The sequence below is a fragment of the Sebastes fasciatus genome, chromosome 23 (genome assembly GCF_043250625.1).
Source record: "Sebastes fasciatus isolate fSebFas1 chromosome 23, fSebFas1.pri, whole genome shotgun sequence".
NCBI classification, from domain to species: domain Eukaryota; kingdom Metazoa; phylum Chordata; class Actinopteri; order Perciformes; family Sebastidae; genus Sebastes; species Sebastes fasciatus.
In genome coordinates, this window is record NC_133817.1 from 12,114,120 (window position 1) to 12,131,260 (window position 17,141).

The following is a 17,141-nucleotide window of genomic DNA, read 5'->3' on the forward strand; positions in this document are numbered from 1 at the left end:
GCTCGCTGCAGGAGGAGAAAGATCTATTTTTTCCCACTTGAGGACTTTGTTTCTGACCTCTGATTTGCAGGTCACCTGCTTAACCTCAGAGTCTCTGTGTGTCCTGAATGAAAAGTGCACTGCAGGCTCTCCATTCCTGCTTTTCCTCGGCCTCGTTGTTTTCAATTGTGACCTCCTTGACAGCTTGCTCCCTCTCAGGCATGTGGCCAAGCAAAGCTGCTATTGCCCTTGCTGTGTATGAATTACATTATATGCATTTTAAAAAAAATATTAATTATGCAAATGTATCCATCCAACAAGATCTAGATCAGGGGTCTTCAACCTTTTGTCCTCTGCCACTTTTTAAAATCATTTTGTCAAATTAGCTCTCAGAGAGCTACTCATAGCACCAAGTTGTACATCGCCAAAAGCAGACCTATGTTCTGTCTTACTTTTATTGTCCTTATGGTCGCCTCTATTACAATCATGCCATAGGCGAAGGGTTTTCTGTGTTTTGTTAGGTAAACGAAGCCTCTGTTGCTGCATTGGCCTTCTTCGTCAGTTTGGTAAACAGAAACTGTTAAGCGTTCAGCTCCTTTTAAATTCTCTGTAAACAGGTTTACGTAAACAGGTTTACAAAGTGAATTTGTTATCAAATTTATGTACATATTCTTGAAGCTTTAGCGAGACATTCAGAAATGGGTAGCGACCTACTGGTAGCCGCGAGCTACTTGTTCGAGACCCATGATCTAGTTAACAGTTCCAACTTTTTGGATGAATTCAGCAGTGGCTTGGTGGTCAGCAGTATTACCCAACAGTAAGATGGTCACGGCGTGGGTGGGCTTGTTGTCACAGGAGACATTTCACAGTGGTGCAAGTTCTTGGCAGAACATTGCCAAAAACAGTGTTTTGGGGGGCATTGTCTCCTTCATTAGACTGGGGACAATAGAGAAGAGACAGGAAATGTGGAGACAAAGATTGGCGTTAACGGTGGGGATGTTGTGATTACATGGTTTGGTTAGTGTCTATCTTGACAAACAATGTAAAGTGGTTTTGAACATCCAAAACCGTAGTAGGCAGGTGCTGCACCAATAGAAGACAGCAGATACTCTTGGAGCATCTGCTCGAAATGTCACTTGAGGATGTGCAAATAAAGTGCACTTAAGGAAGCTACAGTACTTTTTTATTTATATCTTCAATGGTGTCTATCTTGGCCACCAGAATGCCCCCAAAGACACATTTTGTTTGGCTTTACGTATTTCAAATTTTAATATATCATGCAGAAATACATGGGTTTTAAACAAAGAAAATATTGCTAAAATATAATAAGCAATTTTTTATTTATTTTACTATTTATTCAATTTATAAAATTATTTATTATTGTAAAATTTGTTTTTATTTATATATTTTTATTTTACTTTTCGTTTATTTATTTTTATTTTTTTAATATATTATTTCTCCTCCGTTTTGTTTATTTTATTTAATCTTATTTTTTATTTTATTCTATTTTGTTGCAAGTTATAGCTATATAATTTCTTAAAATGCAAAAAAAATAGATCAATAAAAGTTAATAAAAAAAAAGCAGTATAAGCAATTTTATTGCCTATCAAGTACTTTAAAAATTGCTTGGTATAGAATAGAACGCCTAATAACATAATTTGCCTTTTAAGCCTAGACTGTGTAGGTCTAATAAAAATAAAACACAGATCTTACATTAATATAAATTTCTCTCATACATTTGACTGACAAACAGTCAAGTGCTGATTAAATGCACAGCTGAAAGCCAAAGTACGCCCACCCTGGTGCAAATTCAGTTTCATAACGTCGGTAAAATCACAACATCTCCCACTTCATCTGTCAGAAGATCTTAAATTAGATCACTCCCACTTGCAGCTGCTATTTATTTCTGTGGGCAGAAATGCTTTTGTTTTCACTGTGTCATCAGTCATATATGGTTTGGTTTGCTGCACTGGGGGTTAAACATTATTGACATTGTGCAGAAAATTAGACTGGTGCATCCTAAGCGCCCACATTTTGGTGACAGTCTGGGATGTGTCAATCATTATCTGACATGCATGATGTATTTGTGGGTGGTCTGCTAGATTTCAACCCAGTGTCTTGACATCCCTTTGACTGTATGCCAGGAAATTACATTAGGGAAATATGATCCTCTGCCAAAACATTTAGTGAACCTTTTCCATAGGCTGTATGCTACTGGCAGTATCACCCACTCCAGCAAGCGTAGTCTTAAGTGTCACCCTGATTTGGGTTAGCTGAGTTATTTTTAATGGGTTTTGCTTATATTCAGATTTTCCTTAAGGCACTCCAATTTCCTTCCAATTTGCCTGTTGGGGACATCCTCAGCTTGTCCCCAGCACCAGAGAATGGCCCAGTTCCTCATTAGGATTGATTAAATGAAGAGGACAAACTGGGGACAAAATGTGCTGGCAAATAAAGCTGTTTTACCGTTGCTCAACCACAGATTTAAATTGAGTGATTCATCAGCTGCTCAGTGAGAAAAACGTACGCTGTGTTTGTGGTTATTTCAGACGGTTTGGTTTTATCACACGTATAAAGTATTTGGCTACTGTGCAAAGCTGAATGCTCAAGTATAATCAGTGGATTCTCTTATATTTGTATAAAGCAGCAGCATATAGGCACACAGCACCTCAACGCCTCCATCAGCAGTACTACGCTATGTGGTATTTCAAGCACCCCCGCTATGTGCAGGCATTTTGGGAATGCTCCGGCTGCTAAAATTCCCCCAACAATTCTGGACACACGTGGCAATCTATCAGACGCCGTGCAACGCTCTTTCCATGCAAGCTGTTTGTAAGTTAACTATAGCACAGGCCAGGCTTCTTACGGTGGCTTTACTCCCCTCTTCTCTCTCTCTCTCTCTTTCTCTCTCAGGCATGCATAGATGACAATGTTGACATGGTGACTTTCCTGGTGGAGCACGGAGCCGGCATCAACCAGCCTGACAATGAGGGCTGGATCCCCCTCCACGCTGCAGCCTCCTGTGGATACCTGGACATAGCAGAGTAAGTACTGAGAGGCCAGTATATTCAGTTTCCGAGAAGCAGCAGCAGTATCTGTTTCATCGGGTTTGATTTCTGCAAACTCATCCTTACATCCTGTTTTGTATCTAGATTATTTTCTAACTGCAGTGCTCCGTTTGCGTGAGAATATCTGAGCGGTAGGGTCAGTAAGGTTCCTGTATAAAAGGTCCAGCTGATGCTGTACAATTTAATTTGGATTGTCAAGCACAAAGTGACATCGGGGCTGACATGGCGAGGCTCCAGCTGAGGTCTAACCTGTCCTGTCAACTCTCTGAGCCCCCCCATTAGTGACCTCTGTCTTTATATTGGTGCTATCAAGATTGATTGTCCACTCAGTATGGCCTAGTGCTGTGCTATAATCCTATTTTTTTTTTAGCTCAATAAAATGGGATTTGGTCTCTGTGATAATTTTAAGGTTGCACAGCAGCACTCTTTACTGACTTCACCTTTTGTCGTAACGAAATTAACAATGTTTTGACTAATTTCCTTGGAATTCCTTAAAGGGGACATATCATGAAAAACAATTTTTTTCAGTGAGTATCTCCACCCAAGGCTTGAGAACTACCGTTGCAAAGGTGCACCATATTTTTCTTGCAAGCTATCCATAGTAGATTGGGCTTTTTTTAGGAGGGGTTCTTAAAGAGACAGGCACAAATCAAACAAATAAAACGGTGATATGTACGGCTTTTGTTTCGATGGGCGGCACTAGTGTTTCCAATTTCAACACCGGCAATCTTATAAAACATTTGAAGATGCAACACGCTAAAGAGCACAACAACTTCACCTATATTCATCATGCTGGCATCGGATCGGTGCTCGGTATCGTCTGATATCGCAAGTTCAGGTATCGGGAAGGAAAAAAATGGTATCGGAACATCTCTAATTCAGACAGACAGCATGAGAAAAAAACATTTTTTGAACATTAAAGCATCCAAACATGTTCTAGTAGAAACCCAAAGTACAAGTATGAACCTGAAAATGAGCATGATATATGTCCCCTTTAACATCCTCAATGACTGCCAATTGGTGCATGTTAACTGTGTAAATGCCCACGGCCATTTCACATAACATGCCCAACACGTCAAAAGCCATCATTTTCAGTCGCACACAGTTCCCGTCACATTTTGACAGCAGCCGCAGCCCATCTGATAGCTCAGACGCACATTGTTAGAGTGATGTAATCAAATATGGAGAGATCAGGCCACTATATCTGGAATCAAGCTCTAGAGTTGCACTGTAGTATTTTCCTGCCCCTAGTCCTTTTCAGGTAAGAAGACCGCTCGCAGGGCACCGAACACAACACGAGCGATGTTATCAGAGGATATTTAAACAGGCTAAAAGGGGGCTGAAGGAGCTCAGTTGTGCTCATTGTTCAGCATATTGGGAGTGTGCTGTGACCTGCTTTACTTCTGTGTTACATTACAGGAACCTGGCTACACATTTATCCCATGTTTTCCCAAAAGTGCTACTGGAAGTAGGAAGATAAACATGTAAAAATTAGTTTCCCGGCATGGTATTTATGTTGTAATGTAGTAGGCTTTGCAGAGAAATTGTATATTAGCCGCTTCATTAAAAGATTAGAGATGTTTTAGTGTTGTTAACTTCTCAGACTCTGCAAGTCTGTGTCCAGTCATGAGCACAGCATCAGCGCTGGCCTTGTATTACAGAAAACAAGACATTTTTTGTTGTCACACAATGAATGAAAAGGTCAAGTGGCTGGCCTGATATGGGTGACTAATGGAGACATCATGTCATAGAGAGAAACTCTGCAAACCTGACGTGGGCGGTGAGCTCTCAGTAGACCCATGTTAACCCCAGCATCCCTCATCCACAGTAACGGGAACTCCAGAGCAGGACTGTATCTCTGAGCCCCTGGTGTCACCACAGCCATCTAATGGTAGGGTTGGTTAAGAATCCCACAGTGGGACTCCAGACCGCAAAGCCATCAAACCAAGTGGAGCTGACCCGAAATAGGCAGAATAGAAAGTCCAATCAGGAAGATATAAAACTTTGAGACGTAACTGCAGTCAGTCAGTTGCCATTTGGGGGGGAAGTCATAAGCACTGAGCCCGTTTCAAGTGGTGTGTTGGTCTAATGAGAAGGGCCCGAGTCTCACCGCAGCTTTAATTAGAAGCAGCTGAAGTCAAGATGTTGAATGGGCAGAAAGAATCTCTGCTGGGGGGGAGACAAAGATATATATATAAAGGGTTAAATCACTAAGTGGATACAGTGTTAAATGCCTATTTTGGTTGTCTGCTATTGTTTGTAGAGGGTTTTATGGTTTAACTCCTGGTCTATAAAGAGTCATGCAGACAAAGACTTGTGCTATTTAAACTAAATCATCTATGAAAATAAAGATTTCCATGAAATTGCCTCGTCATGTCTCGCTGGAGACCACCTAGTTGATGCTCCAGTCCCGAGCCCTCTAGTAGTAGTTATGTACTAGTATGAACAGGACGGTAGTTTAGTGTAAAACATAAATGCTACACACCCGTCTGGATTTGCGCCACTCCTTGTTCAGACTCCTCTTTTTCTTTATTTTTTAGGTGTGACATGTTCACTCTGTTTGCACAGCCTGAGGAGACCCTCTGCAACTTAAACACACTGCGTGACTTAGCCGTTGCCATTAGCATTTTACTTATTTGAACATGTACCATGGTTATTTACCTTTGTCATGTAGTGTGTGCTGTAACTTCAGTGTGTACTGAACGCCAGAAAAAGACACTTGCATAATAAAAGCTTTACCTAGGGATGTACGCAATTAGTTTGATACTAGTCGGTTAAACTTATTATTACATATTTAAATTGCATATTGAAGCATAGTGGCTGCACAGACACCCTCTGATGACGAAAGTGACGTGACACGTAAATATATATAACATATAATATATACAACATTTAACTTTATTGTTTAAATTGTGATATTTTGACTGTTTTCTGAGTATTTTTTTTTACTTTTAGACTAGTCAACACGTTTAAACGTCAGGGAAAGTCGTTAGGAACATCCCTGCTTGTCTCCTTGGATACGATCTTTTTCCATTTTTTCCCCTCTCAATATTTGTTTTTGAAAAACGTCGAAAAATGTCTTAAAGGGAATTATTTAGCATTAAAGAATAAAACGGGAACTTTTTTTGCAACAGATAATAAACATTTAATTATTGTAATTAATTTAATTCATGTAATTAGTAATTGGGCCTCGACGTGTCGGGAAGATGTGACCGGCAAAACAGGAGATGCAGACTGGTGAAATGTCAATCAATTTTGGCTCTGAATCAAAAGCAACATTACACAGCTCCTGTCCTTCAACTGTTTCCTCATCAGTTACAGGAAGTGACAGTTGCCTCTACTTCCTTTCCTTTTCACCCTGTCACAGGCTTCAGTTTGACCTCAATCTTTTCAGTACAAAAATAACCAGAACACCTCCTTTCAGAATAACACCACTTTGGAAAATCATCTTGGCTCTAAGCTATAATGTGTGTGTGTGTTGTTGTTGTTGCAGGTATCTTATCAGCCAGGGTGCCAATGTAGGAGTTGTGAACAGCGAAGGTGAAACGCCGCTGGACATCGCTGAAGAGGAGGCGATGGAGGAGCTCCTGCAGAATGAGATCAACAGAACAGGTACAGTATTAAAGACATCTTGAACTACCGGGTCATCTGTCTCTCCCAACGCAGAAATACATTTATGAAAATGTAAAAAAAAGTTTAAAGTGACTTTAACCACTGGTGATATACTGTACTTACTGTAGCCTTGACTGGGGATGTCACGGTGAGGGCATTTTCCAACCAGTTAATAAACTTGTGACAACATTGGTGTTACAGATTCCACATTTTCATTGACTTTTTTCAAGGAAAGATGACGCTCAATATATGTAGAGCTCTTACTTTGATCTTTGACGTTTGATGGCTGTGCCTGGTCTCTCCGGTCCAGCGTTCACTGCGGGGCCGCAGCTTTCCCTCTGCTGGCGTGCACACCGGATACGACCGCTCCGTCCTCCGCATGGTTTCATACCAAAAATGTACAGATTGCTTAATCAACGTTATCAGGTACCCTATTAGCATTGGGTTTAAATCTGAAGTATTGCCAAATAGGGCGCTATTGCTTTTCGCTCTGCACTGCTCTCACATGGTTACAGCTTATAACGCCGTCCCCGGCTGACGGCGTCGTCGCAGAAGCGTAGCACTTACCCTCCGGTTCTCCCTCAGGTAAACACTGTAAGCTCTGTCAGCGCTTTTGCCGTTGTTTGCAACGTTGCCACTGTTAGCTGCGAGCTGACGGCTTGCGTTCGCCATGTTGAGAGGCAATAGTTCCCAATCCTGTATTTTGCACCTTTAACTAAATGGGTTTTATTTCTATTAAATAAAGGCAAAACGACAGTGGGAGCGGCGGTCAAGTAATGTAATCGGAGTATGCCCGAACACTGTGTAACACCGACCTGAAGGTTATATATTGTTATTGTGACCATGTGCACTCTGCTTTATTTAGTGGGTTATTAACAGGGACATTAATAAACACGGCAATGAATGCACCAGAGTTGCACCAAGATGATTAGCCTATAATAAGAAGAGACAATAATAGTTTCAAGTGTCACCATGTAATTGAGCTTAATCATATCTAGAAGCACGTTAATGGCGGCATAGCTGGTAGGGACCCTAGGTGTATTTCTAGTCTCATTCTAGTCAGTGACCTGCTGTTTTGCTGCTTTCTTCCTTGAATAAAACTTACATAATATAGAAAAGCGACCCAGCTGTGAGCACTCGTGATGATTCAAAAACTGAAAAGTCGAGTCTTTTTCTATTTCGGGGCCGGGGCATTCTTGAGATGATGAAAGGCCCTCCCCTATGGCGAGAGGCCACGCACAGACGTGTTACCTGGCCTCGGGCCAGAGGGGTGCTCCTCCAGCTCACTAATAAAGGCTGGCTGGCTTGCCCTTCTCTGTGCCACCTTTTACTTTTTTAGCAAGCTTTACATTCTCTTCAGTTTGCATGCAGAGAGAAATGCTACATTTATAACCACAGTCATTGGTAGTTTACAGTACCTGCACAGGTAACCAATCATGTATAGAAATTAGGGCTGTCAAAGTTAACGCGTGAACGCACATTTGTTTTAACGCCACTAATTTCTTTAACGCATTAACACAGTCTTTCAGAGGTGGAAGCGGGCTTAATTTTAAAATTAGAGTGAAGACACTAGGTATGATGTGAAACTAGAAAACCTAAGAAATCCATTCGTACAAACATGTCATACTAGCTTGTCGCGAAGGAGGCTAAATAACGCTACAAACATGAGCTACATTTTAGCGAGGAAAAACTGGCATGGCCATTTTCAAAGGGGTCCGTTGACCTCTGACCTCAAGATATGTGAATGAAAATGGGTTCTATGGGTACCCACGAGTCTCCCCTTTACAGACATGCCCACTTTATGATAATCACATGCAGTTTGGGGCAAGTCATAGTCAAGTCAGCACACTGACACACTGACAGCTGTTGTTGCATGTTGGGCTGCAGTTTGCCATGTTATGATTTGAGCATATTTTTTATGCTAAATGCAGTACCTGTGAGGGTTTCTGGACAATATTTGTCATTGTTTTGTGTTGTTAATTGATTTCCAATAATAAATATTTACATTAATTTGCATAAAGCAGCATATTTGCCCACTCCCATGATGATAAGAGTATTAAATACTTGATAAATCTCCCTTTAAGGTACATTTTGAACAGATAAAAAATGTGAGATTGACAACCCTAATAGAAATGTAAATGATAAGCTTGTCCACAGGGTCAGAAGATGCACAGTCTCCATGTAATATACAGCATACTGCCTCCACTATATTCACAGCTCAACTGTTTTAAACGTATTGGTGTTTACTGTCTGGTATCTCTAGCAACGTTGAGAAAAAAGGCCGTCTTCAGGCTGTCAGTCTCTTCACAGATCTTTAAGTGACTGTCCAAGTGTTTGAAAGCACATGGCATCCAGGGATAATTACACCCAGAGTGCTGTTTGCATGTTACGCTCCTTGTCCGTGTTACATAACGGCGGCGAGACATCGTGCACCGAGCCGAACCTCAAGCCTCTCGGCCAGCGGCGGCTGTCAGCTTTCATTAGCCGCTGCCAGCATCCACACGCTGCCTCCTCTAAGATCCTTCACCAAATGTACATCTTCATTTACCATGCTCATAAACTTCACAAAGCTAAACTACTGAATTTGTTTGTTTTCAGCTTTGAGCCTTATTTATTTATTCTTTAATGCAGACTTTATAAAACTGCTTTTGAGATACTGAAGAGTGTATTTGCGGTGATACTCGTTGCCTCGACGAGGCAGCTGCAGACAATCCACCGCTCAGTTCTCTGTGCTCGAGGTAACAGGCAGCATTATGCAACTAGCTGTTGTGTAACGCTTCTGTATGATTGTAATGTGATTGTCTCCTCTCAAAGAGACACCAGTCATGGGGTTAAACTTGTTAGCAAGTGGCCATGGTTTCCCCCCTCGGCTGGGACAACCTCTAGATCCTCTCCTTGACCCGGGTTGGGTCAAGTGACTGGACGGCCTCCATCAGCTGCCTCATGAGGGCTGCTGCTTGTCCTTGTAATGGACTGAAGGTGGACAATCTCACTAATGTTTCCAAATCACACTACTGAGAGGACACAGGGCTATTTGGATTATAGTAGTTTACCCTCAGCTCAAAATAAAACATTTATTTTGCCCCTTTTTCTTTTGATATTTTTTCTAAAGAAAGCCAGTAACTATAATTACCTCTGAGGAGCCGTTATAGATTTCTGTACATATTTCATTTTGGCTCTACCAGACATACTGTAGGTATATTGTCAGTGAGCTGAAGGGGGAGTCTATTCCTTTTTTGGTCTATTGGATTTTCCTCTTTATCTTCTCATGTGGAAGATGTGCTGTTCTCTTGTAAAAAAGTCAACTTTGAACTGCTGCCAACTCCTCCACTCGGCTCTGGTTCTGTAGTCCTACTTAGAGGCCATTAGGCTCCCTGCTTTTTATAGACCCAGTGTAGGCTACTTCCCAAGAGATCACGGGACGTTGGCCTACCTGGCCAGCTCCCATTGCCTACATTAACTCAGATGCCCTGAGGAAGTTTAGCTTCATTTCCCTCCATAGCGTATGTGCACTGCGTTTTCTCTTACTTATAAGAAAATCCATCCCATCTAACAGCTCATGTTTGCATTATAGCATTTCTGTGTCTCACCATTAATTCTAATAATTAGAGATACTATATATATACCTGGCACTGTATGCTCTTCAATAAATTAGCATAAAATAATGTAGGTGTTGATAGAATACAACCAAACTAGGCTGGATAACATATTAAAATGATATTTATTGTAACATTATGCAGTTTTGTAATGTCTCAGTCTGATGCTGTGGAGTGAATCATGTCTTTTAATTTACATTTTCATCACATTTATCACTTGTAATCTTGTCTATTATCTATTATATCTAATGTCATATAAGTGTCATAATTCAGCTTAAGTTGTGTTGAGAGTTTTTGATTTTTGTAACCTTTTAAAGAAAGGATGTGACAATATTTTGGCGCGCTTTATTAAGTTACTGCATCACTGACCAGCCAGTGGTCCAGTCTCTGTCCCAAAGTCACTTAATTTGTAATGAAACTTGAAATCCAGTCAACCATAAACTCAGACACTGAATCATCTTCTTCCCATTTGGTTTCACTTTTCTTAGACTTCAGCCCACGAATGAGCAACATGTCCAGTTTTCAACGAGCCAATATATTACTGTCACCTTGCTCAATTTAAGCTTGTGTTGCTTGGGATGGAAAGTGGATTTTTCGCTGATATTTAAGGCTCGTAGGCCAATTATCAAAAGATTGATAGCGTAAAAAGCTTATAGTAGGTATGTAAGGGCACTTTCACAAGCCATAGTCTGTTTGGCTAGTCCGAATAAGAGTGAAATTGATGCCTTTCGTTTGTTTTCTAGTTAGTCTGGTTTGGTTTCACAGTGCACAAATTAGAGCGGACAAAATTTGGCGTGTACGAAGGAGCAGGGCTTTCGTTCTCACTGCAATCGAACCGCACTAGGGTTTGCTTGGAAACGATCCGAGACCACCTCTCGCAAGCGATCTAGGACCGGTTGTTTTGGTCCACACCAGAATACGATTAATGCGTTCACAACTGCCCAAACAAAACGCATCGGAGTTTGATTAAAACGGACTAAATGTGACTATATATGGGAACCATATAGTGTCCTCTTCTTGCTTAACATATCTCCTTGTGCTCCTCTTCAGCTAGCAGAGGCTAACCCTCTGGGTAAAGCTAGACTTTTCTTTCTGCCTGCCCTTTCCTTACGCCAAACCTGCAGACACAGATGTCCTCTTTCATTGGTTTAAAAGCCTGAGGCAATCTTAAACCTCTGTAGAGTGTCAGGAAATGAGTGATGATGTATCCTCGGGAGCAGAACAACATAAAACCTATAAGATCAGCTGAAGTTTTGGCTCCGACCCCGGAGCGCTCCTCGGATCACTGTTTATGTAGTTCGACACAGTTAACACTCGGTTGACGAGTCAACGACTCATGCAGCAGCAGCGCACATCAGACCGTCTCTTGTTCCAACCAGGTGTCAACAAGACAATACGCGCCTGTTGTCGCTGCACGCAGCGTATAGCTTATAGACATATTGACCCACTTAACCGTCTGAGGCCTGTGGTTTTGCAGACACTATATCATTGGCAAATTGACAGAATATTGGCACAAAACTGTTTTGCTGAAGCAGAACAAGTGCTTCACAACACCCTCTAGTGTTTGGAGAGGTTGCCAGAATAATGTCACGTCTATAACATTAATAAAAGCTCAGGGGTTCATGGGTCGAATCTTGTGTGACAGAGACTTCTGTTCTCTCTACTGTAATGCACAAACTAATGTAATGTATTCCAAACATTCACATACATTTATCTAAGATGTAAGACAAGTAGAAATCATTAATAAATACCTTGTTCCTCCATGCTCTGCGTTCAGTGTTACAGTTGGCAGCTTGTTCCTTAGTAGCAGGTAATCCTTGAATGCCTTTTTGACCCGTATCCGTCTCCTCTGTCTCTTACCAGGGGTGGACATCGAGGCAGCCCGGAAAGAGGAGGAACGGGTCATGCTGAGGGACGCCCGGCAGTGGCTCAACAGCGGCCAGATCCAAGACAGCCGGCACACCAAGTCTGGAGGAACGGCGCTCCATGTAGCCGCTGCGAAAGGATACGTCGAGGTTTTAAAGTAAGCCTGATTACGCAAGTAGAAGTGTAAACTTGAAGCCGCTCTCTGTCGGGACCATAGACTGTATATACACAAAAAGTGAAGCCAAAACATCTGGATCGCTGCCTGGCTGCAGTATAGGTCATAAATCCCGCCCCCTCCATGTTAGCGGATGGGACATGGGCCAAACTAAAAAGTCACGTCAAAAACATTTTCCCAAAGATGGTTTCTGTCATTTTAGATAGTTCTAATCATACTGATGTACTGTATGTTCAAGTGTTCATTTTTCTGATAAGTTGGGTTTCAATTGAGGCGATAATAACGCGGTAACACAAAACGCCACTAATTTCTTTAACGCATTAACACAATCAGTCTTTCGGATGTTGTAGCGAGCTCAATTTTAAAGCTTGTGTTGCGAAGGAGGTTGGATAACGCTCTAAACTTTCACTAAATTTTGGCGAGGAAAAACTGTCATGGCCATTTTCAAAGGGGTCCCTTGACCTCTGACCTCAAGATATGTGATATGTGTGCTCGGATCGTGATTGGCTTGTGTGGGTGGGACCTTGATACCGCGGCTCCAGTCCCCTGATCACTACTGCGCAGACTCTGGCGCCGAATGCCGACAAAATCCGGGATATTTTGGCTTGACTTTTGTACAGTGGGAGGAAGTGGAGATGCGTTGTCCATCTATCTATACAGTCTCTGGTCGGGACAAAATGTAACAACCGACTCATTTATTGCCCGTTGTTACGTAAAGGTCTTTCCAGTTTGTTATATTATATAAGTATTATTTATAGTCGAGGCCGCGGTGAGGCCGAGCTTCGTGTGTTTTCTTTTCTAATGCCAAACATATCTCCTGCTGCATCTTGTCAATGCGTTGTTCCGACATTGTCTCTGTGGGCTGTTAATACAGCTCCACTGCTCGAGGAAAAGAAACTGCAGCCACCTGTCCGTCTGGTCTGGGACGCCAGCCAGTACACTCTGCTGCCATAGATAGCTCTGAGATCTCTGATGTGTAGCACCACTACAATATACGAGACGGGGATCTAAATGTTTCCCCCCTCATCATGACAGATTTATGGGAATATTAAGACTTTTCAAATTTGCCAACCTCATTGAGCTCTCGCTTAGGGATGACTAAGATTTTCAGATTATGTGTTTAGTGTGTTGACTTTATATCTCATAAATCTGACCCGGGGTTGCAACGCTGACGCACTTCTAAAAGCCTGGACACTGTCAGCACCTTTTAAAGATTAGTTTACAGAATCAAATCCGAGAAACCCAGATTTGCAGATTCTAATAAACTGTTTTTGTGTCCCCTCTCTCTCTCTCTCTCCGACCCCTCTCCTTCATCGTGCAGGCTTTTAATCCAAACAGGGTATGATGTAAATATTAAGGACTTTGATGGCTGGACTCCTCTACATGCATCAGCACACTGGGGCAAAGAGGAGGCCTGTAGGATACTGGTGGAGAATCTATGTGACATGGACCTCATTAATAAAATGGTGAGAAACTGGAACTGTCACGAGTCCTGTCATAAGGATGCTGTGAGATCCATATTTTATATAACTTTCATTTTGTTTCTCTCCCTCAGGGCCAGACAGCTTTTGATGTAGCTGACGAAGATGTTCTGGGATACTTAGAAGAACTACAAAAGAAACAAAATCTGGTGAGTCAATGTGGCTGCGAATCATCATCATATAAGGACTCATTTCTGTACAAAACAACTTTGTCAGAAGCAGTTTTATTTTTGGCTGCTATTTTAGTCTTCAGCGGTGTTCACATCAAACACAAAGTGAATTTTTGCACTCGCGCAAGTTTGACCATCGGGATCATTTGTGTTCATTTGCATCACTCGAGGAAGAGAGGTTTACCTCCATGTAGATACAAACAACGTTTCATCAACCATGGCCGAAATAACCACTATTGCTGCTTTGTACATGTTTGTGGAAGTCCCAGATACGTCTGAAAACCAAACGCCGTCGTGTCTGGGTTCATAACATCTGGTGGCGCTCTGTGAATTTCACCCAACTGTATTCACTGTATCTAGCGGGCCACACGTCGCTACAGCGGTATGAACCCAAAATAAACAGCTTGTGCTGTGATTTAATTGCAATAAATGGATCAAAAGGAGGATGCCGAAATAACTACATCATGATGTCGATTTGTAAAAAGTCTGAATTCATGCTTCGTCAGGTCTGTCTGCAGGACGACCAGCAAAGAACTTTTAAAATGCTTGTTCTTCTCTACACTAATGGCGCTGTGATAATTGATGTAGGTCCTCTGTAGATGCCTGTGAAGCTCAGACACTTGCATACATACATAAATACATACTTTCACACATACAAACATCAGTTTGCTGCGAGTGTCCGTATTTTCCCGAACAGATGCACCGGGATGCATTTAGACTGGAAGTCGTAAATACCGACTCGGAGTTATCCACTTCCAACTTGCAATGGATTGCAACATTAGTCATGGAAATGAAGGTCGTTGACGAGCATATTTCGTCATAATTTTCGTGAACGAAATTAGCCCGGAAGCCCGTGATTGAGCAAATATGCATGAATCTCTTTTTTTATTTACAATTTTCATAGTGTGTCCAAGATGCCTTGCTGTATTTTCCTCTGTTCTAATTACTGATTTTTCTTTTCTTCATTCCAGCTGATAGGTGACAAAGACGTTAAGAAATCTCCTTTGATTGAAACGACGACCACTGGGGACAACAACCAATCACTGAAACCACTCAAGAGGTAAATAGCTTGATAATGAAAAATAATCAATGGAAACTAAATTAGTTTTAGGATTGTCAAGCCAACTATAGCACAGGCATAACTAAAAGTTTGAATATTTTATTCTGTATTTTTTTGTAGTCGCTCTTGCCGTTCAAAATCCTGTACTACACTGATGCTGTAGTTCTGCACTAACGGTGTTAAATGTGTGTTGCAGCAAAGAAACGCTGCTTCTAGAGCCAGAAAAGGTCGCCCCACGCATCGAGACCTTAGAACCGGAGAAGGTGGATGAAGGAGAGGAGGGGAAGAAGGACGAATCAAGCTGCTCCAGTGAGGAAGAAGACGACGAAGATTCAGAGTCGGAGACTGAAGCAGGTACAGTGTGACTTATTTTTAGACTTCAAAATCAGGTCTGAAGACTAAACATTTACTGGTTATCAGTTAAATAACACACGTTCTTGCTTGCTTTTCATTCATTGTTGTTTTCTTTTTGACTCCTCCAGACAAGACCAAGCCTTCAGCATCGGTGAGCAACAGCACGACGCCCGCCCCGACCAGCATCAGCGTGTCACCTCCAACTAGCCCAACCAACCAGGTGACAAGCCCCACTTCAACGGTAAAGAAGGTGCGACCTGGTGGATACATATTCATCACCTTACCCTTCGCAGACAGTTGCCACAGTACTGGCATTAAAAAAAAGACAGATTAGCTGCTGATTGGTTGTAAAAAGGCCTTACAGCCGTGATGTAACCATGTCACTATTCCACCCTCAAACCACTTCAAGTAGTAACCGCACCTCCTCCGTCTCATCAGCGTTGCTCTACTGGGACGTGTTGGTGCCTCATTCTTTACACAAATCAGTAAAAATTCACCATCTATTTAGTTTTTCTCTCCCCCTCGAACACAAACCTAATTTCACAGCCGGCTGAAGAGGTATAAATGAGTTTGCGGTTCATACTCCAGGCCATCACACAAATAGTTGTCCCCGGTTGGGATTCGCTCTTGGTGTCGCAGTACAATGAGCACACACATCCAACAAATGTCACAGAGGCCCTGAGAATGACATTAATTGTTGGTGGCGTTTAACAAAACATGGCAACGGGCTGCACAGTGGGGATGATTGGTGGCCAATACTGGATAATAACAGTTTACTATAAGAGCTGTTAAGAGGGGAACCAGGAGGCTACAGTGGAGTGAGATTGGTTTGGATGTTTGCTTGCATGGTAGTGTGTTCCCACTTTTGAGTCTGCTGCCCTCTGCTGGCAAAATGAGGCTAAACATTTAACTTCAAGTGAACCTGGTGACTTTTTCCAAGGGCATGTCTGCTTCCTTCAGTCCACTGGTTTAAATGTGACATCATGTTTCACTGTTGGAAAGGTATTTTAAGTGTTTTGTTTGGCCAAAGTTGACATGGGATGCATATAGAACTAAAAATGAAATCCCAAAATAAAAGCCTCGACGCTCATTCCATTAAGTCTGTGATATCAGACACCAACTGCATTATCATTTCACATATGTTGCTTAAATAAGAGGGTACCTTTACGGCCGTTACACACCGGTAGCGTGTTTTTTCGTGCATTTAACTTGCATTTGTTTTCGGAACGAGGTTGATTTTCTGAGTTTTTGCACTGCGAATATAGGCATCAACCAATCACGTTGTGCGGGACAGACATATTCAGTATGTACAAGCTTAAGTACTCCTTTTAACCTTGACAAAGGCAGCGCAGACCAGATCGTCTGCTTGGTGTATCAGGGCCTTACGGTGTTCTATCTCTCTGAATTTGCACCCTTTAGTCGATGTCCTGCAGTGGCCACCTATACAAGACCTTTCTACATGTTGTTTCTTTATTTTCTGCTTCTTTTCTCGCAATGATCTCCTCTGTTCCAATCCCTCTTTGAAGCCTAGCGCTCACACATCACAATGTCTTCTGTCTAACAAGAGTGAGCAAAACATTAACAACGTCCAGTTTTGACACTACCAAAATGTTTGTTGAAATCAACCGGTTTGGCAGTAAGCATTGTGTGGTGTGTGACTAGGCCTTTAAAAAAAACATCTGTCCTTGCCATAAAGTGTGTGTTTTTCTTTTGCTGCTGCTTCTGTCTTATTCTGGCTTTTTCTCTGTCTCAACCTCCTCCCTGCTCTCCCTCCCACGTC

The 17,141-nt window shown here is 42.0% G+C and overlaps 1 protein-coding gene across 8 annotated transcripts in view; it reads left to right on the forward strand.

The window, feature by feature from the left end:
• ppp1r12a (protein phosphatase 1, regulatory subunit 12A) overlaps positions 1–17,141 on the forward strand; it is a 58,558-nt gene that overhangs the window by 22,490 nt on the left and 18,927 nt on the right. For 5 of the 8 annotated variants that reach the window (XM_074625314.1, XM_074625312.1, XM_074625311.1 and 2 more), the window contains exons 2-9: positions 2,893–3,023; positions 6,541–6,659; positions 12,119–12,278; positions 13,618–13,762; positions 13,852–13,926; positions 14,919–15,007; positions 15,204–15,361; positions 15,490–15,611. In XM_074625314.1, coding sequence (XP_074481415.1) covers positions 2,893–3,023; positions 6,541–6,659; positions 12,119–12,278; positions 13,618–13,762; positions 13,852–13,926; positions 14,919–15,007; positions 15,204–15,361; positions 15,490–15,611 — 999 coding nt within the window. The remainder of the gene's footprint in view (positions 1–2,892; positions 3,024–6,540; positions 6,660–12,118; positions 12,279–13,617; positions 13,763–13,851; positions 13,927–14,918; positions 15,008–15,203; positions 15,362–15,489; positions 15,612–17,141) is intronic. The other 3 variants (XM_074625313.1, XM_074625308.1, XM_074625307.1) reach the window with 2 other exon arrangements.